This window comes from Anarrhichthys ocellatus, unplaced genomic scaffold, assembly GCF_004355925.1.
Source record: "Anarrhichthys ocellatus isolate YVR2014 unplaced genomic scaffold, GSC_Weel_1.0 scaffold32, whole genome shotgun sequence".
Classification (NCBI taxonomy): domain Eukaryota; kingdom Metazoa; phylum Chordata; class Actinopteri; order Perciformes; family Anarhichadidae; genus Anarrhichthys; species Anarrhichthys ocellatus.
In genome coordinates this window covers 782301-807363 of record NW_022280062.1, presented here as the reverse complement: position 1 = coordinate 807363, position 25063 = coordinate 782301, and the positions used below count along the sequence as shown (strand labels likewise).

At 42.7% G+C, this 25063-nt stretch overlaps 1 protein-coding gene across 4 annotated transcripts in view; it reads right to left on the bottom strand.

The window, feature by feature from the left end:
* agap3 (ArfGAP with GTPase domain, ankyrin repeat and PH domain 3) overlaps positions 1 to 25063 on the bottom strand; it is a 108997-nt gene that overhangs the window by 32227 nt on the left and 51707 nt on the right. For 3 of the 4 annotated variants that reach the window (XM_031865250.1, XM_031865251.1, XM_031865249.1), the window contains exons 4-11: positions 22185 to 22270; positions 19192 to 19333; positions 18751 to 18885; positions 16531 to 16658; positions 16133 to 16288; positions 10846 to 10929; positions 6602 to 6706; positions 4646 to 4817 (exon numbers count right to left, since the gene is read on the bottom strand). In XM_031865250.1, coding sequence (XP_031721110.1) covers positions 4646 to 4817; positions 6602 to 6706; positions 10846 to 10929; positions 16133 to 16288; positions 16531 to 16658; positions 18751 to 18885; positions 19192 to 19333; positions 22185 to 22270 — 1008 coding nt within the window. Of the gene's footprint in view, positions 1 to 4645; positions 4818 to 6601; positions 6707 to 10845; positions 10930 to 11728; positions 13154 to 16132; positions 16289 to 16530; positions 16659 to 18750; positions 18886 to 19191; positions 19334 to 22184; positions 22271 to 25063 lie in introns of those variants that run through there. The other variant, XM_031865252.1, reaches the window with a different exon arrangement.

The window sequence follows — 25063 nt, the reverse complement described above, 5'->3', positions numbered from 1 at the left end:
TTAAAAAAGTGAGGGATGAATGACACATTAAATCAGCTGATACCTTCTAGAAAAACAGGCTTTTGGATGCTTTTATCATTACTGAATAAAAAAATTAATTAAAAAAATTCATAAAAAACACATCAGTACCGTTATTTATAGCAAAAACCTCGTTTATACAGATTAATGTTCAATCATTGTTTAGACATAATTATTTTCTGCTACTAAAAGAGCAACACTTCTTTATTTCTGAAGCGTGACGTTTGACTCTTTGACCCCTTTAAAAGGAAAACAGGTAAAAAAAATAATAATAAAAAAAAACCTGTTAGATACAAGGCAAGTTACATTGATATTTAAAATTCAACAATCACGTCTAATTGTCAAATTGGATGCTAATGATTAATGAATTATACATGGCTGTATCCATTAGTCCCCAGAGGCCACTCCTGCATAAAGGGGAGGATAATGTAATTACAGTGGAGAAATAATCAGCTTGTGGCATTAAAAGAGCACTGTACTCTGAGCTCCAGCCAGGCCTGACTCCAGACCTGCAGCTTCAGTGGAGGCTCTCTGGTGGACGGACAGCGACGATGGACCCGACTACTGCTAACCAACGTCCAAAGGATTCGATTTCATTCTGAACTTTGCTAACTAATAGCATAATATACTAACGAATCATTTAAAAAAAAAAACTATGATGCAAGAGAACATTTGAGGAGTAGAAAAGCAAGACTGAAAACATTAGTTTTGTCTCCATTGATGAAATGTATCAGCATTTATTTTTGCAATAAAATTCAGCAGCGATCGAGACATTTAGTGTGAAATTGCATGACACGTAGACAGTGGTAGAAAATAAAGTACATTTACACAATTAATGTACGTAAATGTAAATATAAGGGTACTTTACTTGAGTTTTTCTTCTATACTTTTACTCCATTCTACCTGAGACTTGTTCTTTACCTTTATTTTACAGCTTTAGGTACTTTGTGAATTCATATTTTGCATATTTTTTTAATAACATCCAATTTGATGGATTGAACTACCCAACAACATAAAGTAGTAACAAAATTGCTCCACCTCAGCTAACTGCAACATTAAAATTCTTTAACAAGTTTATGCATCAGTAACAATAATCTCATATTTAATTACATAACACTGACAGCCGCCATTCTGCTGCATAATAAGTACTTTTGATACTTTCTTTAACACTTTTCTACATTTTGATGACGGACTTTAGCTTTTAATAAAAATGAGTATTTTTATTTTTTAGTATCTGAATCCTACTTCAACCACTGCAAAGAAATTTTGTAATTAAAAACAACAAGTCTCCTTCAGCACAATTCTTATTAAAAACAACAATGACTCCTTGAATACAAAGCGTTATGAATATGTCTTGCTGACTGTATCGTCACGTGTAAAACAGAAGCCATGTAGTGTGTTCTGCAGGCGATCCAGGGCCGCGGTGTTAAGTAGAGGCGATGGATTAGCGGGGAGCAGCGCTGCCTTGCTTCTCATTTCTCTCTAGGCCGGGCCGTCAGTGGGTTGATGAGCCGTGACGAGGCCTGACCCCTCCGTGGAGTTGTTGCCATTATGTACAAGTAGTGGGATAATGAAGCATTCATGCTAATGTGGGCCGGGCAGCACATCATCTGCGGCTGTGTGTAATCCACCACCACCACCATCATCCTGACCAGCGCTCAGACGCTCCACCCCCCCACTGCTGCTGCCAGTCCCCACTCGAGTCACTCAAATCTGTGCATCATATATTGTCTTTATACAAAAACTGTATGCAGTGAACCAACTTCAAGATTCTACTTTAACCCTTGTGTACGACAATACCATCCTATTGTCTTTACTTGTTTAGATATCTCTCTTTTTAGGACAAATCTAAAATTTATGAAAATGATATGGTTTCTTATCGTCAGAGGATGCTTGTAGACATTTCCAGCACTGTTACTATGAATTTGATGATACTTTGTCATAAGTAAATAAAATAAAAAGAGTGTCTATTTGCACCAAGGGGAGAATCTCACACAGCAGCTACTCGGATTATTTACACCCGGCCAAGTTGAATGCTTATACTTATTTTAGCAAAAGTTAGCAAGCCGGAATATTTAGATTTAGTAGTCGTAGGTTTAGGAAACAGCGACAAAGTATGTGTAGGGAGTAGGTTGATGTGGATGGATCAGTCAAATTCAGGACTTTTACCCAGGAGACTGGGGTTGTTTTTACACTGAGTTGACAGTATGTTGTGTGCCCGGATCAGGTGCAAATAGCATCGTTGGCTATGGATACCTGGGTGCTAATTGCATCTGCCTTAAAGGTAATTGAAGACAAAAAATATTCCTAATAAATAAAAGTGCTGGATGACTCCTGCAAGAGGCCAGATTGCACCAGTGTCTCATGTTGGCAGGGTCTGCTGGTCGGTGAGTATGTGGCTACTGGTTCTACTGGGCTAAAGATTAGAGCTGGAGACTAACTGTGGATCAGCTACAACACTTTCCTAAAAATCTCCACCTTTTCCACATGCATCTCTCTCCACCACAGGATTGATTCAAAGTGACTGGGCCCATTAATACTTTGATACAATGTATCTGTCGCCGGTGACACGGCAGGATGCGTGTTAACAGGGAGGATCATATTTAAAATGGTTCCGCTCAGCACCCAGCAAAGGAATTAAACCTGGCCGCTTGGCAAACTCGTGGGCGCATGCGTTCCTCTCATTTACTCTCTGTCTTCTCAGCCTCTCCTCTTCATCTTCCCATCTCCCCCATCCACTCCGCCCCTCCTTCTCCACGTCGCTATCCCTCTTCTCCCAGTGATTATAAAGGTCTTTAGATCTAAGGAATGAATGAATTACCAAAGGCACAGACAAGGCTTGTGATTTGGGCGCCGTGAATGAAAAATTACCCCTTTGTTCCCTTCATCAATTGCACGTCTAATGAAATCAAAATCCCGATCGCATAATCAGAAGATGGTCCTCCACCCAGAGAGAGACCTGATGTGATTTGTAACCTTTCTTTTCCTAAGTGGAGATTAAGGCAAATCTCCCACACATTGTTCCCTGATGCACAAATGGATGGCAACTGACAATCTTGGGAATTTGTCATTGAGATCGAAGAAATGAACAACAAAGAAAACAGACCAGTTGGTGCCGTTTTGCCAGAAAAACCCGGCTCATCTGGCCTGTTTTTCAAGCCCCTTTGTGTGCCCCCAACGACTCCCCTCAACCCAGCGCTCAAGGTTAACAGATCCAGCATCCTCCGCTCTGTAAACTCTTACATCTTCCCACTTTTTTGACTGATAAACCCGTAGAGCAGGTTTAACGGTAACCTGCCTGGACAGTGCTAATGGTCCCTGCCGACCCGTCTTTTGGCACCGTACCCACTCTGAGCCAGTTAGCTTTAGCCTGAGAGATGGAAACACTGTGCCCATTTCACAGCCGATGAAGGACCCCGCCTCCCTCCGGGCCTCACTTTGCTAATTAGTATTAATTACTCTTAATCCTAACCCCTAAATCCAATCACTGGCTTCCCCTCTGTAAACCTGCCAGCCTCTCTCCCCAGCCTCCGGTGGCACCGCTCGCTGGGAGAGGAGCTCTATTTTTAAACTTGAAAGGTGGGAACGCTGGCACGATGCTCAGGACCAAACGGGTTTTTGTTACGGTGACCCCTACCTCTACCATAGAGGATGAAATACAACTAGGTCAGTGTCATGGTGGCGTAACAGTCCAAAATAAACAACTCTCCATTTTTTTCATTATATTTCCTTAAACACAGCCATTATGTTTAAACACAATTTTCAATTCCCTGTTTAATAATTTTGAGAATGAATAGATTTCTTGTAGGCGCTCATTAAGTAATCATTGTGCATACTATGAGGCAGCTAATTTGCATGACTGAAACATACGGAAAGCAGATAATTAACCTGTTGGGACTCATTTTTATGATTAATCACAAACGTGAGGACGTAGAGAATAAGTACAGTAATAAAAGACTCATTTGATAAACCATTACACATTATACCTGTGATTTCTTTTCTCTTTAGCGTGGCACGTGAAACACGAGACATTACTCTCTACCTACCATGTCAATCCTTTCATATTTACCAAAATAATTGAATATTATTATGTAGTAGTAATGTCCATACCACAACAAATAGGGAAAAAGAGAAATAAGAGCTTTGCGTACACGGAGTACTTCTAAACTGGAGGTACTGCGATTTAAAAGATGAACAATTAGTCAAAAAAGTGTTAAAAATATACAATCCGTGATATTATATTAACACTGATAAGAGGCTCACGGAAAGGTATTTGTTTATCGTTTTTGACGACACTGATTGAAAGCCTGAAGTCAAACTGTTGTTTTCACATATTGAAGTCTTTGGCCCATTGTATGTTGTCATGAGCCTCATGAAGCACTGAGCCAAACACGTTTCTCTTATCAGAGTTTGAAGATCCTTCATCATATACAGTACGTCATGTGACGTCACACTTGTTGAGCTAGACTAAAGTTGAAGCTAAAACAGCATAAAAATGTACCGATCATCACTCAGTTAATTATTTTCCAGAATGCATGAAATAAATATCTTGAATTGTACATTAATCCGTTTCTTCATTATGACCCTTTACTGTTATTGCCCGTACTATGAGGACAGGAAGCGGTACCTGTGTTTCCGATGCCCAGCTGCAAGGTGCTGCGGTCCTTGGTCAGCCCGTTGGTTTTGGGACTAGCAGTGGGGGCGACGGTGGCCACCGCTCTGGGGGGTCGCTTCCCAGGAACCTTGACTGTCGTCCTCAGCAGGTCTATCTCTTTCCCGTGCACATTCTGCATGTAGTCCTGCACAAAGTGGGGAAAAAAAGACAAATGTTGTCAATGGCCTGCTCTCCAAAAAAAAAAAAAAGTCCCAATATTTCCATTCATGTCCCTCAATTCAGGGATCTGATTACACACAGCGGACCAACAAGAATCCAGGAATTATGGAAGAAAAACAAATTAAAAGACTATTCAATTTCCATCCCCATTAGTCACAATCCATCTATAGACCTTCCACTAAAAGGTGTGTGATAGCGGAAAAAAATGATTGTAAAGCCATTACACATCACCTGTGCCCACGCCGCCTCTCCCGATAGCGAGATGTTTGGCTTAATGAATGGAAACAGTCTCATTCTCTTTCAATTTAGGGCATTTGATTTGGTTTAAAGCGGCGCTACTGCCCAAATGTGGGAAGCCAAGGTGAAAATCATTGGGCTCAGCAGAAAAAGACCCAGATAGGGGCGAGCTCGGCCTTTGCCGTCCCCCCACCGGCTCCTCTGCTTTATTACCGTGTCATAAAGCACTCATTTCTTTCCCAAGCCTCCTCGCTAATTACCCAGTGAGCGCTCTCATTTCATTTTATTGCTGGAATTAACAGCCAGATCGAAGCGTGCAAAGCTATTAAGATGTGTGATTAAGCCACATTCAATTAGTTTCTACAAACAATTTAATTGATGTAGCAGATAGAATTAACAGAAGGTGATTGTGTGGATGGCTTGGCTGACTGCGAAATTAAAGGTTCCCCTCTTCCACTCTCAGTCTGCCTCCCTCCCTCTTTCTGCCTCCCTCAATCTCTCCCCCCCCTTTTCTTACTGCTTCTCCGCTCCGCCGCTCAAAATGAGCTGGAGCTGTTACCGCGTTAATGTAACTGTCTCCCTTATTTCACCTCCCTCCGTAAGTCAACAGATTCATAGATTCATAGATTGCCCTGATGACCCGTAATAGCTGTAATGATCAAGAGATAGCCTGTTCAGTCAATTACATACATCACTGTAGCACGGCTCCGCTCTGCTAATAACTGCCTGTAAATTAAACCACTAACACACTGTCAGTGCAACAAGGCCACACACAAGGTTCGCGTCTAACTGTTGGGCTTGTGTTCAAAGTTTGGGGCTGTCTCATTAGAGACGAGATGTTGCGGCCATCTTTCACTGTACCTTCGCCAAATTGTCTGAACATCTTAAACGCGGGGCTGGAAGATCAGAGAGCGACGGGAGGATTTTCTTTTTTGCGAGAAGGGCGGGCGTTTTTTTTCTGAGTGTGGCACCGGGGCTCGTGAGCTGTCTGCTGCCAGCCAGCCGAGTGTTTAAGAGGTATTAGCGGCCCAGCGGGATTCTGACAAAGATGGATGTGGGAGGCTGGTCAGGCTCTGCTGCCATGTGGCGGGAACCATTATAAATACAAGCCAGCGTGGAGTCTGGGCGCGGCGGGCACAGCCATGTCTCCATTAGACGGCACCGGGGACGGACACCACGGGGGGGGGGACAGAGATGACCACTAGGTAGTCCCCGTTTCTTAATACTACACTTAAAGTCACAGGATTGTCTAATACAGCTGTAATATACAGCGATAAGCCTCTGTAGAAACCATCAGCCTATATGCTTGTAATCCAGCTCACTCCGGCAGCGGTGGTGAATGTAATCCCATCAACGGAATCGCGCTCAGCGGTTGAAAGAGCCGCACATTAAAACCTCCAGCAGCACCCTCGAGTACAAACAGTAGTGTAACAAACACATAAAGCCGATTGGAAAAGGAATGGGGAGGAAAGAAGGAGGACGTGAGGGGGGGGAGAGGGGTTTCAGACTCACATGTAAACTGGGGTGGTAAGTGAGGACGCCATTATCACACAGTGTGACATATTTCTTTTTCCACTCCTTGTTGAGGGATTTGCCACTTCGCTTCAGAAGGATTCCCTGTAACAGACAAGGCATCACGGTGAGCATGTGCTCTTCTCAAACAGCAGCATGGTGGATGATATGAGCCATTATGGACGGTAAATACCACAAAACAGCATTATTATTGTTATTACACATTCGTTATGGCAGTTACATTTCCTTTGTGTCATACAGTCATAAAACAAACACAGATAAGTGACAATTATGAAACAGTATGGAAGTGATTATACATTTAAAAAGAAAAAAATGTAATTAAATCCCCTTAAACTTTCATTACTTAGTATCATTTGCTGGCTGGCAGGTTTAGTGACGTGTTAGTTTTTCTATTGTGATCTTTTGAACCTTACAAAGTTGGCCAAGTTCCTCTGGCACAGAGAGCATTCAGAGAGAGAGACAATCCAATTTGCCAGACCTCCTCCCTGCATTCATACACATAACATGCTGAACTCTGGAAGACCTCTCAATCCTGGGATTAGGGAGTGTGATCTCCCCTCTTCAAAGCCCACTCAGCTCTTATTCTATTCTACTGTATCTTCTGGGGCCTTTTAGGGCATCAGATGGTTTCCTTATCTGCTGAGTAAATCCACTGGTAAACAATGCAGTTCCTCTGCTGGAGGTGGCCAAACGCTGCTGAGTGCAAGGGCCAGGAGGCTCTCTGGGGTTAAATAGTGAGGAGGGGCACGCTTAATTAGGGGATTAAGCCAGGGCGATGTTTGTGCTTTTACAGCCAGGGCCTGTGTGTGTGTGTGTGAGCTGAACAGGGGGGGTTAAAGGGGGTAGTATTTTGCTAGCCAGGCCCATCCTGCAGGCTTTAATCCTGATTAACACATCAGGGAGAGCTGACCCTCGGTGACCTGGGCACCAGGCTGTTTGCCGACAATCATCCTAATCCGAACCCCGATTCATCTGAGGGGGGCAAGTGCTAACTGTTGGCTGCATGTTGGGAGAGTTTGGTCTTCTTAATACCTTATGAATATACCTGCCTGCTTCTCATTGGATTTGGACTTTAAATATGGGTAAACAATTGCAAATTAAATAAATAAACTACAGAGTAGAAGAATATTTTTTGATGGGAAAACGTTATTTTTCCAAATTAAAATTAAGACAACTGGGAACAAAGACCAGCATCAACTTTGGCTGTGTGTTGCTGAAGCTTAATAAATTGTTCTGAACAATTTGTAAAACAACTTGTTGGGCATTGCAATAAAATAAAAAATCCTAAAATTCTCAAAAAACGAAAAAAATAACAGTTTCATATATTCCTTTTTTAATTATTGTTCAAAGTAAGTAGTAAAAAAGTGAAATTTGTGCATTTAAATGACATAAATATGATTTTACATTTCAGTAAGCCTTGGTTCTGGTGATTTTTCAGGAAGAAATATTGTGTCCTTCAATCGATAACTTGCTGACTGCCCAGACTCTTCTCAAATGAGTCAATAAAAGAACTGTAAACACATTTTTAAATGACTCTATAATCATACAAAGTAAATGATCCAGTCACAGGGCCTCTGGCGACTTTATAATGCATGTTTTACAAGCAAATATGTTGCTCATCTCATGGCCTTACTGAAGCATACATTAATCTATACATGCAATCAGTGCGCAGCTTCATATATTCATCAGAGCTGGGAAGCAGATCAATAAAGATGCTAAGACAATAATGTGAAAATCTTTGCGAGTGCAGACTCATTTTTCTGTCGTTGTATTTGATCAGTTTTGCTGTGGTACGTCTTTCAGTAACAACAATCATTTGACATAAGTCATCATAATTGTTCACTTGTCTGCCACATTCGGATTGAGCAGTCTGCTCTTTAAGGGATAGTTTGGCGTCAAATGGTAACATGTGTGCTTCCCTTCAACACACACACACACACACACACAAAGAGATGAGTGTGTTCAGCGTGTGCGACATAAGGAAACAGGCCGATCGCCAGACGTGCTCTCTGCTCACACAATTGTCATATCTACACAGAGGAGATAGTGTCTTTCCCGTCTTTTGTCAGACGACCAGGAGAAAAGCTGCATCCTGCCACTGTGCCTGACTGATAGGCCGGCCCTTTGTGACGGGAGGGGTGTCTGTGTGTGTGTTAATGTGTGTTGGGTTGGGAGGGGAGGGGTCGGTGATGGGGCAAGAATGCACTCACTGCCGAGGAGCTGTTGGCGGCTCCTCAGCAGTAACGGCATTGTTATCCTCACTCACTATTTTTATAGATAGGAGGGGGGTGGGAGCAGAAGGGGAGATGTGGTGGTGGGGGGGGTTGTAGTTTGGCCTGATCTTGTGAGGGGGGTGGGGGGGTAATTAAGCTCACATTGACACTTTGATCTCCTTGATTGTGCATTTGAGTGGCCTGGAGATGAGATAGTAACACCACTAGCCCCCTCCCTTCACATCTGTATACCCCCCTCCTCTCTGAAAGTCCTTTGTAGATAAAGAGGGGGATGGCTCTTGTCAAAAGTTGCCATGATACTCAGAGAAACAGGCCCTGGACTTTAGAGAGGAGCCTCCCCGTAGTGTGGTGGATAAGAATGGGGGGGGGGGGGGATTTTACAGTAAAGATGGCTCAGAGGGTGATTCTGTCCTATGTGTGAAAAACAACCTCCTGCTCACCTGCGCTTATCAGATTTGCCAGCTTCTGCAGAGACTTACACTACTCTAGTTAAAAACCAAGAGCTCTACGGAGATGACATGTTCGCACAATGGCCACCATGAAGTTTGAATATCTATTTTCAGCCATTTATCCAGGGTGGTGCGCACAAATCTGTCACATTAATAAGTATAATTTTGACGTAAAAGAAATGGAACACAAATTAATTTATTTTAATTTAACACCACGAGATGTTTGTATCTATTATATGAACATGCACGATAAGTGACGGACTGATGAGGCCGATAGATGCTGTATCTGATGGTTTCCTGAAAGCCATATTTGATTGAGTGAGGGGGCTCGGAAGTGTCACAAGTGCCATTATTTCCGCCGAACCAAAGCCGTGACAATTTTCTTCCAAAGGGAAAGAGGATGTCTGGCTCAACATTTTCAAAGAGGACATTATCTTCCGCAGGTAAAGAGGATAGTATAATGATGCTGACCCATTTTCAAAAGCCCTCATATAATCACAAGTGATTACTAATCAATGTGTCAATTACTTCTCCTTCGGGTTGTGGTCGGACCTTTAGAAAATGATCCTCACTCAGATGTGTAATTCAGTGTTCAGCACTTGCAAACCGCTCCTTTAAAGCAAAGCTTGAATACATAAAAGAAAAATGTAAAAAAAAAGGGGATAAAAAAATAACTAAGATACCAGCAAAAATTCTTCAAGAAGGGGAAAATTTGTAACTATGTTAAAATAGAAATCAGTCAGTGAGTCTGTTGTATTTAATGCAGCGCAACGTAACCGATTATGAAACTACCTAAAAAAACAGTCTAAAGAAAACGACGTCTATTGGGAGATCTAATCATAGCTGTCAAAGTTGATTATATGGATGTGCCTGAATGAACTTTTATGCAAAACTACTGCCAACACACAATTATGAGCAATAATAACAATAACATTTCCACGGGGCGAAACGTTTTTATATTAAAATGTGTAACCAAATGTAAGATTATCATCAGAACAGGATTGGAACCATCTCTCCCCAACTGATGGACACGACTTAACGCCACACAATAACTGGCTCTATTAAAAAAAGAAATTCTGAAGTTCGTTTACATTGGTTGTTAAAACAAACCTTTATTTTCAGTTATGTTTAAAATAAGAAAGACGCAAAATGTTTATTTTTATTAAGATTTTATTACATTTTACCTGCAATGTATGAGGTCCGAAACGAGCCGATTGTGTCTTTTTAATTTGGTAGGCGTGTGATTTACACAAATTATTTCTCTACATCTAAACCCTCAGCCTTCGTCTCTCTTGTCCTCGGCTACACTTGGCATTGAGGTAGTTTGATAAGTTGTATTATGTCGCCATCTAGTGGTTACAACAGCACATGACCAATTCCCACCGGTGAGCTCCACGGCCTATATCCCCTGTTATTAAATCCTTAACACACAGCATATCAACATTAAACAGGAAACAACATCCAATAGCACCAAAGGGGATCCCACTTACCGAGGTATCTATGAGAAAGGTATAGGGTAGAAATGAGGAAGGCGGCTTACCTGCTTGATAGGTATGGCCCTCCCACTGCCTATGCTGTCTGTTTTACTGTCAACGCTCTTTGCTTGTTCACTGGCTTTCCGTGACTGCAAGAAAACAAGAAAGTCAGTCAGCAACTGAAGCGACAAACTGACGGCAAAGCAGAGTGGGAGATGTGGGGTGTGAGGTGAGTTTTGGGGGCGTATGTTGGTGTGTGTGTGTGTGAGGGGGAGAGAGAGAGAGAGAGAGAGAGAGAGAGAGAGAGAGAGGGGGAGAGAGAGAGAGAGAGAGAGTGGGGGTGAGAAGGGGGAGGTGAGGGGTTTGTGTTTTGAGCATCGTGGAGAAACTCGACATTGCAAAATAAAAGTCTCAAAAAGAAGCTCGAAATCAACAGACAAGCAGACCAGCGGAACAAACAGCAGTAACACCGACGTGCAAGTTCAAATTAAAATAATAAGAGACCAAAAAACCAAGACCACGATAGACACATCTCAACACAGAGGAGACCAAGGACGACCACACATTGAGTCATGACTCAGCCCTGAAACCCTTTGGGGTGGGGAGGGGGGGGAGGGATCCTTTTCCTCTGTGTGAGACCCAGAGCGGGCCCTTAGTGGACCTGCAGACCAACTGCTGCAAGAGCAGCGCAGCTTCAGCTGTGCTTAGTCGCACTGACACAGGCTTTTGATGCATCATAGTTACATTACAGTTCACAACAGGTTAAAGGGAGAGAAGGGGAAATGGTTATTTCACAGGAGACTTCAGATTAAGTAGCTTCCCCCAAACCTGCAAAAACCTGGTGGGACACAAAATCATCTTTGCAAAATATCAAACAATTCAAATGTCAAGTTAGAATACATGACCATTTCAAGTTTCAGGTCGTGCCTGTGTGGGGGGGAAAAAAAGTTAGTTGGTTAGACAGTAAATATAACTTTACATTAAAATAAATCATTAAAAAAAAATAAATAACTTTCCCACCCCAAAACAACGAGATGTGACACAGGTAAGGACAGACATGAGTGTGTATGGGCTCACTCAGAACATGAGAAATGTCCAGTCACCAATGGAGAAGAGGTAGAGTCCGAGTTCAAGTAAACCAACTCTGCTGCTTATATTTTTTCCAACATTTTATTTTTTTTAATGATGACTTGTTTAGCTTCTATACAGACACCATACAAAGCAAGTCACAAATTCACTTCAAAATATTCAACAGATTGAGCCAAACATTGCAGTTCCCACAAAATATAGGATGAACAATAAAGGCATTATTTCATATACTCCTTATATGTATGTACTTTTTATAGAGTACCATCGTAAATAAAATACAATACAAGATATACAGCAGTCTATAGTTTCGTCAATCCGTTCATGATAGAAAAGCGATTATGCAAGAGTTCATAATCTTTGTACCAAAACCTAAACTGAGATCAAATGAAAATAAATAAATGAATATAAGACAATTGAATGTGCAAAAAATAAATAACTTCAAATAAATAAAAGGGAAAACAAATGTTAAGTTTAACTACATTCATACAAGTCGGTGCAACCCAGTGTCATCCAATATGATCTCTCTCTGTAATACCTCAACACTCTACCCTGCTGTTTATGAAGGCCTTCATAAAATAACCCCAAATTACTCTGATCTGAAATACCTCCATGATAATACATTTATACCACATTTTTTCAATTCCATTCAATACTCCCTGGAAAATAAGAAGGAATCAAATAAAAACGGACCAAACGAATGTCGGAAAAATCGGAAAAGGAAGAACAAAAAAAACAACAACGTGGCACGTCTAGTCCTTGAGTCCTCATTTATGGCGAAAGGCAGTGTGATGTCATGTGAGGAAAGGTTGTGTCCTTTGGGTGGCTGGATAACAGTTCCAAGAGTGACTTGACTGTACAGCGTGTGTTTGTGTGGGATGTCTGAATGGGAGTTTGGGGGAAGGGGGGAGGGGAGAGGGGGGGAGGTGGTGGACGGGGCATTTCCAGAAGAGTCCCTAGAGTCTGTCTCTGAAAGTCTACTTTGAGTGCGCTCAAACACCCAAAATGGACTCAACTTCAGGCCGCGTTCGACGCAAAGTCACATGGTTTCCGTATAGTGCAAGTTCTATGCATTACCCTAAATGCCATAAAGCACCGAGGGTAAAGCAGCGACAAGCTGTAAGTCCTCAATAAATAATCTCCTCTCTTTCCTGTCTGGCAAAGCAGGGGGACTCTGACTTTTTTTTTTTTTTTTTTTTTTTTTTTTTAAACCATTATTCTCTTTTAATTCGGAAGGGGTTGGAAAGCCCTTTTTGTTGAAGAAAGGTTGGAAATAGAAGCACAAATCTGCAAATATTGAAAAACAGTGTCATGTTTTTTTTTTTTTTTGTTCTTTGTTTGTTTTGGTTATGTTTCGTTTCATACGTGGAGATCTGGTAAAAGGTCAAGGGAGTAAAAACATGAAATGGGACACGTCAAATGGCAGACATGAACACATGGATTAAATGAAGATGAATGAATGAGTGGGATGGAATTAAGTATAAAAAATGCCGCAGTAATTCCTGTTTAATTCCTTAAACAGTGTGCTTTTTCAACACAAAAAGGGACGGACAGCCTGAAGATGTCAGGAAAACCACAGACAGATTACAAAACCGATTGTTTCGACTTATTGACCATGGAAGCGCTAGGAAAGAATAACGTGTACTGTGCTGACACCTAGTGGCCGAGGACAGTTATGGCAAAGACTGGCTTGAAATGATTGTGGTTGGTGAAATTGATTGTGAGGGCGGTGAAAAGACGGAGTGATAAGATCTTCTGTAGTAAAGCTTTAAAGTTCATTTGTTTCCTTAAATTAAAAAAACCCAAAGTGTAATATAAAAAGATTCACCTACTTTAAAAAGGGCGTTTCTAATAAACCACATCTGATGTTTTTTGTCGTCGGATTAAACTCGGGCCAAAAAGAATCTGAACCCAAAAGTAATAATTCTTTTCTCTGCAACACTGTTAACTCAATACGCTGCACATAGCAAAGGATTTGTTTTAATTTCAAGAGTCCCAATGCCAGTGCCACAAATGTGACCATTATTACTTTTATATCTGATTACAAGTGAAGATTTATTACTTGCAGCAATGTTCTCCTCTGCTATATTAGATCAAAAACATTGTATGTGATGACTAAAGTGAGTCTGATATTGATCTGTCAAAGCTCGTCTGCTGATGAGATTAAGGCATATTTTCATTCATTGAACACTTTCTCTTGAAACTCCCAAAACTAACATAAAGTGAACTACTTACAAGAGTGTGGCTAGAAAACATGAATGGCAGCCTGCCGTCTTATCAGCGAGCAGCAGGACGTTTTAGAGAACTTTCTAACACAGATGTCAACTTGTTTTTTTTTTTTTTTTTTAGAACGGACAAAGCTAGGAAAGGGACATCCTCGATATTGTTGTGTTGATGGAATATTTTCTCTTTCTGGGGTTTCTTGTAACGGCAAAAAGGTTGGCACTGCAAGTCTTCCTCTCCTTAGCCCACTGCACTCCTCAAGTGTCACTGAAGAAATGTCGACATCGCCCCGTAAACTTTCCGTCCCCTCCTCCTCCTCCTCCTCCTTCTCCGCTTCCTTCTTTCCTCCCTCACCCTCCCCTCTCCCACCCTCGGCTCGCTGCTCCTCAGAAGGTCATGAGCTGAAACTCCCGCTCGGCTTGCCACTCCGGCACCCACACTGGGTAGGTGGCGTGCTTCGGTATCTCCATGACGCGGATGGGGAGAGGGTCATTTCTCTGGTGGACATGGTTAGTCACTACCTAGCAGGGGGGGAAGGGAGACAACAAGGGGAGCTAGCACACAGCCTGTACTGCTCGGAGGCCACAAAAAAGCCTGCGGCTCCCACAGCAGCTGGGGTAACAGGGTGAAGGCAGTAGGAGAAAGAGAGGAGTCGGGGGATAGATAGAGAGGGAGTTAGAGACAGGGGGAGAAGGAGGTAGGAGATCGGAGACAGGGGTCAGAGGGGCGACAGAAGAAAGCGCTGATGGACAGGAAAGACAGGTGGAGGAGAAGAGTTATTTTAAAGGTGGGGAAGGGTGGATGTACCAGGGAGGAGTTAGGAAAGAAGTCATCTCACATAGCCTGCTCTCTGTCTCACAAAGCTCACAGAGTGCTGGAGAAAAAAAAACACTACGATAAGCAAACCTTTGGAAAAGCTGACTCAGGCATTGTGAAAACACTCGTTGGCTTTTTTTTTTTGGAGGCACAAACAGGCTCTCTGAAGAATGATTTCATTGATTTGAAGGACAACAACAACACTATTTCTGGGACTAAAACAAAAAAACAAAAAATCTGCAGACCTCCCTGAGCTCGAAAAGAGGCGGACTACGTGAGATTAGGAAAGGCTTAGCAGCAGAGAAGAAGGCTGGTGTAGGAGGGAAGAGAGAGAAGGAAAGGGGGGAGCAGGCTGGGTAGAAGAAGAAGGGCAGAGGCTACAAGTAAAAGACAAGCTTAGGACAGCTAAGGAAATTAGAGTGGTTAGTGCACACATACGCTATTGGTTAGAGCAAAGGGCGAATACGACAGGACATGGGGTAAAGAGCAGGCAGACAAGGGTCGGGATACTGGTGCGGTAATTCCTGCTGGTCGAGATCGGATTTGGGCCGGAGTAGAAGTAAGCGGGGTGAGGTTTGTGGGGAGTTGTTTAGACTCGGCGAGACGGTTCGTGGCTGGGTGACGATTTCTATCTGGAGCTGGGGCGTCGGAGGGTGAAGGGCATGCGTTACTAGCAGCGCGTTAACAGGGCATTGGCTGGCTCGGACTTTTTAGTTTAGCTCGGTCGGGCAGGAGAGGTTGCGGTTTGTTGCTGCCGTTTCTGCCCAAAAGGGAAGTCACTGCAAAGAAAGGATCTAGTAAAAATAAGAGGGGGAGGGGGAGGGAGGTCAAAGATTTAGACAGTGCAGAGGGCCTAGTTTGTTATGGGTGAGATGAGAAACGTAATCCATGTGCACTTACTACATCCAATTAGAAAAGAAAAAGGACATGAAAAGAGCTTTTATTTTCCACAGTGCTTATCTTTGATATTTGCTTTGAAAGAAGGGTTTATTCCTTTGGAGAATTTTCGGGGATCTAATCTAATTTCTACTTCGTCTTTTTCTCCTTTTGCCCTTTGTGCTGTGTGAACAAGACGCTTTTTTTCTTTGCCTGCATAGGAGGCAGGAGAGATGGCCGAGATGCATTTCGAGCGACCTGTCTCCCTCTGGTGGACAAAGTGTGCTTTGGCAAACATGCCTCCTAGTAGTGTGAGTGGGTGTTGCTTTGCATCAGCTGTCGCATACTTACTGTGAAAATGTTGGAGCGGCGCTTCGACTGCTTGCGGATGGGCGTGGGCGTGTTGGAGGAAGCGATGGTCTCAATGCGCATCTCCCGCTGACTTATGCTGGGGGTGGAGGGAACGGAGGAGGAGTAGTCACTGAATGCACCCCCACCATTGGCCGCCTGGGGAGCGAGAGAGATTAAGAGGAACCGACGGAATCAGAAGAAGGGAGGAGGGAAGAGAGAGAGAAAGATGGAGGGATTGAAAGTCTTTATATTGAGGGACATTCTATTTATTTTCCCACGCTGATAAAAGAAGTCACGATTATGAGAAGAATTACATAAATGAAGCTGTTATACGCAATAACAGAACGGCACGATCAGTGAGTACAACTGTGTGCCGCCTCTGATGGTTTGGATCTTACCTGGTTAATGTGAACAGACGGGATGGATGCAGCGGGGACTGACGAGTGGCTGGGAGAGTTGGGGAGAGATTTGCACGGGCCGATGGAGAGCTGCTGCTTTTTCCTCATGGCCACGACCTTCTGGGCAACTGGAGAAGAGCGTGGCAAAGACACAGCAACGCATTGTTCATTAACCCGGTCTTGAATAGAAACCATACATGTGAGATATCTCAATATTTTAAGTTAAGAAACAGCATGTCTTATTAGAAGGTCAATCTCCTCACCTGCCATCACTTAAAGAGTTAGTCCCCCCCCAAAAAAACACATTTTCTTACTTTATTTTAGTAAGTAGCTGTGCAGATAGATATTTTTCAGTTGTTTTATTTGCAACGGTTATGAAGTTACAGATACAGTACATTCGGTGAACTGGCCCTTTAATATTTTGTCAGAAGTCTGGAACACACAGATGATTAAATCCTTCGTCAAAGCAGTTCCACTGCAGGTTTACAAACGTCTACACCAGAGTCACTGCAGGATGCATGACGTGGAACGTGTAATCAGACCTCTTCCTTCACACTATTTTCCTCTTGTTTCCTCATAAACAGAACACGAACAGCATAATAATCAAATAAAGCTCAGCAAAGTAAGCAAAGCTAATTCCAGCCAGACATAGAGGCATATGAGCACGTTATCACAAAACACCTCGGGCCAGTCAGGTAATAAGCAGCATACTGCAAAAGAGTCTCATGCATATCTCCTGGGGGGGGGAGTACCTCTATTTCCAAGAAAAATAATCATACAAAATGATGCTTGCAATTTTTTTGTGTCATTCACTGAGCCCTGGAGAGCGAACTTGGCCAAATGGGACTGTTGTCACCACCTGAACAACCTGATTTTCCGTGCACTTTGTGCAACCCCGTCATCTAATTCGCAGCACACTCGTGCGAGGGGGCCGGGTGGAGCGAGAGAGTGGGGATGTTCGTGGCTGCGTGACGTGAATTAGCACCGAGGGGAACAAAAGGAGAGATGATTTGAAGTTGCGCTGACAGCTGGGACCACGACGCCCGGCTGCCTGCTGCAGCGTGGCAAACACGGAGAGAAGAGTGAGACGGAGCGACATCTCCAAAACAGCCAGCACTCTTTCACCTCTTTTAATTATTTGAAATTGGGCTTCAGGAAGCAATTACGGCAGACAGCGTGCCTGTGCACCAAGTCATCGGCATGCAAAGGGAACATTGTGTTACATATTCAGATGTTTTGTGGAGGGATGACAGGCTTTCAGAGGAGCTGCAGCCTGAGGGGATAATGTGCCGGAGTTGAAGCCGCCGAGTTTCCACGCGACGGTTTCATGACTTCAAACGCAGAGTTCCCCAATTCTTTTAAGAGACATTAAGAGGGCATTGCACCAGTCATACACGGCTGAATATTAACCGGTGTTTTCAGCTTCCACCTCCACATTTTTATGCAATCCTACATCACGATTTAAGCTTGAAGAGCTTGACGATTTAAAATGCCTGCTGTGTTATTAATTAAGATGAGCCTGCTCCTCTACTGCTCACAGAGTATACTGCTAATCATAGCCGCTGACCACACAGCATAAAGAATATCAATGTGTATGCTCGCCGCTCTGCACAAGTCACACGGGCAGTGATGCTCGTGCATGCTCAACAGCATGAAGTCCTTTTTCAATTAGCAAGTGTAGTGGAGAAAGAAAACAGGTGATAATTAGTGAATTTTAAAGCAAATTCTATTCACGTTGAACAGCGTGGCACACGGAGGTTGCAAAGGAAAATGTTGATCCAAGATTATAGAAGTTGATATAATGTTTTGCCACAGAAACTAACTCATATCTGCACAAGTTGGACATAATTTGAGAAACTGTCCTTGAAACGGGAATACGGTGAAAACATCCGGTATCCAAGTGGCGTTCACATCGTTCATACAGAACGCTGCTATTTTGTTGATTCAGGAAATTGTCAAAAAATCCTGTAATCTTTCCATCAAATTTGTCAGATTGTTCAGTTGTTCATGTGAAATGTGATGTAGCTTTTGTGATGTTTAAGAATCATTCTGATCTCAATGAATAAACAAAGTCTTTGTGCTTGCTTTGAGTGAAGCATGTGAATAAGACAATAAGGTAAAAATAGGGCTTCAGCCAACAAATTATTCACTAATTATTCACAAGCTACACCTTCTACTTCCTGTCTAACCCATTTCCATTTTGTTTGGCCCCCCTCTCACCGTCCTGGAAGACTCTCTCCACGTTCAGGCCGTAGGTGGAGCAGGTCTCATAATACGTGCAGCGCTTCAGGTCATTCGACAGCTTTCTGGCCCGCGAGTCATCGATCACTCTGGGGTTGGCAGCACTGATTGCGTCTGAGAGAAGAGGGAAAGAAAATATGAGGATGAGGCTGATGATATTCTGAAGTCAATTCATTTCACAAAATTATACACTTTAACTTTGAACACAGGCTAAAACAACTGCACTGTCGTTTTTAAGAAACATTACTAAAAGAGGTATAAATAGTGCATTTGTTGAGGACTGTTTTTAGCTGCAATACACATTTGATGAGCATGCGAGTATTTCCGGCAGCAGGACGCTGTGTGTAGGATTGATTTTCACTGTGATGAGGGCAAGGACACAGAGTAGAGAAACGTGTATGTCAGACGTAGGAAAAGCACCTTGTGTTCCAACGAGGACCATGGGGACCTCAGCTGTGTTCCTGTAGCTGGAGAGGCGCAAGAAGTAATTGTAGACCGTCTGGAAGCTGATCTCATCCTCCAGGCTGAAGACGAACACCACCGCATCCACCCAGGCAGCAAACTGAGGACAGAGCAGAGGTGGCATGTTGAAGCACTGTGAAATCTAAGATGCCATATTATTGAACAATAACTTTTACATAACGTTTGTTTTTTGCCTCAGAACTGCTTATTGTCACTTCATTTGGATGTTTGAGCGTCACTGTGCAGTTTGATGCGTGTGCACATTCTGACACTAGAAGGCTGTTTTCACATTCATCTACCTATAAAGGTCAACTACTTAACATCACAACTAGTATGGAGGTCGAATGTGATAAAATATGCAACGAGTGTGACGTGGACATTTGAAAGCTCCAGCATTAACTGTGACGGAACAAAGTCCATTTCATAAGTAGTTACTAAACTTTTGAAATATAAAAGTTGCATGAACATTGATCCTAGAAGTAATAGATGAACATTAAATCATTTTTATTATGGTTATTAAACTATTGAGAGGCAAATTATTTTGAAATAATTATGTCTTAAAACTTTTTTAATGAATACAATTTGTTCTTATAATGGGGCCCCTGAAATAGGCGATGGATCTTAAATGGACGTTTTTACTGTTAAGTGTTGCAGGCCTTCTTTGGACTGACGTTCACACATGCAGACAGAAGGGGGCAGTGTAGCAGCAGCCGCAACACAAGGACCGTCACCGGGTGATATGAAAGCGAATGAGTTAACGCTACTACTGCGTCCGTATCTGTATTCCCACTGCTATCATAATTTAGGAATCTTTGTATCTGCGTCATATACTCTGACAATGTCAGCGTAGTTTATGATCAAACGGGGCAGAGAAGTTTCCCTTGAGCGGAGGAAATCAACCCTAATCACCATTCATTGTGGGGAAGAGGCCAAGCAGAGCTCAGAGTAGTGCTAGCAGTGACAATCAAGTGGTAGCTATTCCCCCGTACGGCCCTCTTCTCCATTCAGCTTTCACACCTCACTCAGACCCCCAATAGGGAATGAATGGAAAAATCAAGCCTCATGAGCCACAAGTCTGCTCAGCTTCCTGTGAACATAATAGAGGCCTTTAATTATGCCACTAATTATACAGGCAGCTGACAACTAAACCAAACTCATTTCTATTCCCTAATCTCACTGAGCGCAATGCAAGCGTAAAGTCGAAGCTTTGCCAGGCCAGGTGACAATAGCTGCTGATGGAAACGCACGGTCAGTTCACCCTGACGTGTGGCGAGAAACATTGAATCTTGGGAGAGAAGCCAGAAGCAAGTCGTTTTTGTATTCCTGGGGGTTTGTTAGCATTTTAGCATTGAATCTGCTTATTAAATCTCCTTCTTTCGAATCAAAATCTTTTGATTTTATTAGGGTTTTGTTCATTTCAAGCAACAAAAGTTAGAAAAGACTTAGTATTTAAGAACTAAAACTCTAAGAGGGATATTCAAAAAGCACTCAATACATTCCAATACTCATGTTTTGCCACATGAAGGTGTTGTATATGACTCTTTCTTAATAAAAAAAGACAGACTGCTGTTTTGTTTTTGCTAGAGGTGATAAGTAACGACGTACCTTTACTGTAAGTACTGTACTATGGTCAAGCTGAGAACAGACCAATAATATGTCATCGTCTTGTGAGTGTTAGCAGATAGCTGCCTATCTACACTTCCAGTAGACACGGAGCAACATTAGCATTCATTCAGAGTCGTGTTTCTGAAACACCTGACAAACGTCCAACTTTCTTTTAGTTCTGTTTGCACTTTCTGCCAGCTCCTGGGGGAGAAATCTGGCTCTTTAGCAGCTAAATGCTCCACTGTGTTCGACAGGAAGCTGCAGCTTTGTCTGTCTGCCGTTTGGCGCTGGATCGGTGGCGTGTAGTCGGTTTATCAGAGCTTTTTGGTGACAAGCAGCTGTCTGCTGCATCTGGAAACAACAGAGCCAAAGGCCGAGTGAACCAAAACAGTAAAATATTGCATTTGTAACTCATTTGACAATCTTTTTAGACAGCTTTAGATGATAGTTACTTGCAGATTAAGACTTAAGATGCAAAACATGTGACTAAATAAAATACAAATAAATACAATATGATCCATTGTTCTAAATTTGAACCATTCATTTGTATATAGTATGGGATGGGAGGTGAAACCCAACACTTTGAGGTAAAACATGGCTCAAGAATCTGTCTGATGCCTGCGCTGACACTACACAATGCTAAGCAGGAAGCAATGTATTTCCATTGGAAAAGAATGAAATAGCATCAGTATGAAAATATCAATTGCATGATCTCTTATGAAGACTCAGTGGAGCCCACTGTGGATGACACTGTAGCTCCATTACTCTTCATATTGCACATAATAATGTATTAGATGCTGCGCTGCCCCTTCGACCGCACACATTATTTTGGCTTGGCTTGCTCATTGATCTGTTGTGCTGCCCCGCTGCTCCAAACAGTCCAGCAGAGAAGTAATGGTCTGTCTCTGAACACTTCCTGCCTGCATGACGGTTCGCAGTAGTGCTGTACTCGACCAAAGACATTCTCGGGTCAAGCAAACACCTTTGAGAGGCGTTCGAATTTCATGAACAACTTTCTCTTAATGACGGAGGAAGAAGTACGCCGATCCTTTTCTCAAGTGACAATACAACGATGTAAAAATACTCTCTCAAGTCTAAGTCCTAAATTCTGAATCCTACATATTCAGGCTGTTTTAGACCAAAGAAATTCTTAGTCAACTTACACTCGTACGATATCTTGTAAAAAAGTTAAAAAGCATAATAAACAACAAGAAATCTTACCCGACTAAGACCAAAAACCACAGATTAGTTGATTAAACTACTACGAGGGACAGCCATAGTTTGCAGACTGTTCCTGCAGCTTTAGAGTAAAGAGATTTTTCTTCTTCTCATGAATCAACTCTTACCTGCAGTTCTGGAGGCCCTCCTTCATCTCTGATCAGAAGCAGGTAGCTCTGTCCATCCACCACGATTTCTTTCTTGAAGCGTCCACCTGAGGAAGAGACATTTATCAAATATTTGTTATTGTTCCAAGAAGATTCTGTTAACGCGGTAAGTCTGGTACAAGATGATACTGGAAAATTGTCTCAGGATGTAATAACTGACCACCAGGGTTTCCCCCAAGGAGAGAAAGAAGACGTGCAGACACATCTCATAAATCATAAAAACAATGAGGATGTTCCAGATACCAAAGTTAATATCAAAACACAGCTTGACATGGCCCATAAAAGTTTGGGCGAGATGGTGTGTGAGTCGAAGTGCAGTTCTCAATTTAGACCCCCTGAATGCATTGCCGCGAGGAGCACATGCCCAACAGGAAGCCAGGTCTCTCTGGAGCCAATTACGTGGGCGAGAAATTGCCATTTAGCGCATTTAATGCACAGCTGCTGAGTGAACAGGTTCAGTCACCGTCACCGCACAGCCACAGGTCCCCGGAAAAAAAGCCCAACTTTCACTTCACTTCATTTTCAGACTGCACGTGCAGGCCGTCACTTCACCGCGTGAGCTACAGAGGTTTAGAAGATTGGGTTTTCACGGGATTAACATAAATCATTACACTTTGCTTAAAATAATCTCGTATTGCAAAGAGACGAAGGAACGGAAGAGATGGGAGATAAAACCAGAGGCGAAAACACTATGAACCGGTTTGCCTCAGGTCACGCCACGTCCACAGGAGAGTAGCGGCAAGCCTACACTCAGCCCCCGTGTAGCCTTGACTATATCTCTCTCCTCGTCTCCGTCTCTCCTCTAATAGAAATGCTTATTCCTCGCTGCTATAGCGAAGCCGGCTGCAGATAAAGAAGAGATCAATGGGAGAACGATGCACTAAATTAGATTTCGCATATCATTTAAATGGTCTGCGATCCTGCAGAGATTAAAAACATTCAAATGAGAAAGTCGTGAGGCTATAGATGTCCCTGGGTGGGAAAACACAGTGCCTTATGAATACGAAAATGTATTTGCACAAATTAAAAAAAAAAAAAAAGGTTCTAGGAATGATCATGAAACAGATCGAACAAATTGCGCTGAAGACAGCAGATGTGCCGACTAAAAGTACACCTGTTACACTTGTCTCGGGAGTTTCATAAGCAGCCCGTTAGCTAAGATATTCATGGATAATAAGAGTGTCGGAGTTCACGCTGTGCAGCCTCCATATCAAGAACTCCAGGTCTTACATCACAGAGACAGCGGTGAGGGCCACACAGTAGCCGGGCCCTGTAATGTTTTAATAGGCGGAGAGTATTCCTATCGCAGCAAGCAATACATATCCACTTGAGCCACACTTCCACCCTGTTAAGTCCACTTTAGCCCGCTTGGCAAATAGGGGATTCTCCCAGCCCTTTTGCACCGGCTCTCGAGCCCTGCTGGATGCTGGTTGTGTAACAGACAGAGAGAGAGTCACGTACCACCAGCCAGCTTTTTTCTTTTTCAAACTGAAGTCACAGAGCTTTGGAGATTCAGACAAAGGACTGAGAAACTACGTGTCTGTGTGTCTCTGAATCCTGTTTAAAAAAAAAAAAAAAGATGAGGAGGATCTAATTACACAGTGACTGGATCAGAACGACACAGCAAACCAAAAGATGTATCAGAATACGGAGCTTGGCAGTACATGCATATAAGCCAGAACAGATTATGGAAAGTCTCTCTGAAATCAGTATCTGTACCGAAAGCATGCGGCTGTGGTGGAAACACGGGTGGAAATTGAAGTAAACATTTCAGTTGTGTAATCATCCGGGATGCTGTTGTCTTTATTTAGAGCTGAGCCAATACAGAAAGCCTGTGCTGTGAATGATAATAATAATAATAATTGAGGCAGCAGACCCACCATACCTCTTTTACCATCGCACTTCTCTACAGCGTGGTTCAAATGTGTCTCCATCTTACATAAAAATCTTTTTAAAAAAGAGGCGACTAATAACCTTGCAGCCAGCCCACAGAGGGCCGGTGAGGAGCTGGTAGGCACGGTTAGCACGCAGTAAGCATACTCCGCTTACACGGAGGCTTAGACCTTCACACAGAGTCACAATCCAACGGAGCTCCATCCGGTGTTGCCATGGCAACACACCCCAGTACCTTTTTTTTTTTCTTTTTTTTTTTTTCCAGATATCATAGCAAAAGCTACAGGAACAAAACACTGAAGAAACGGCCGCCGCTGAACCAGCGTTAAAGCATGTAAAATGAATCAAAAACAAAGAGAGGTTGAGCAGCAGCTCATTATGGGACAGGTATATGTTGTATCACAGCAACGTAAAGGGACGACATATCTGAGCCCGTGATTACAGCAGCGACGCTCGTTCTGGTTTTTTCCTCCTGCGTTTACCACCATTGATTTCTCAAGGACTAATTAAGCCATGAGGACTTTTTTTTCTCCCTTGGTGCCGCAAAATGCCAGAAACTAATTATGCACTTCACGTCTCATCCTCACTATAATTACACAAAAATGAAACACTGCAAAACCCCTCAAAGATCAGCAGCTCACTCCGGGTTTACCAACATCTCTGAGGGTTTCTGAGAGGAGGACTTACCTTTCAGGCCAGAAGGGGGCATTCTCATTATGATTCTGCTGATAAATTGGAAGAATATTTGTTTTTTTTTAATCTCAGAGTGAGTTAAAAAGGAAGAGGGTCTGAAAATAGACCTCCCGAAACTAAACTGAGAAACTGACCCATTCTCCATCAGCACAAACGGTTAATGATTGATACAAAAACTTTGATTTACAGACATAATGATGAGGTTTTGTTTTACCTTTGAGTTTTAACAATGAGTAATCATCACAGCCCTAATT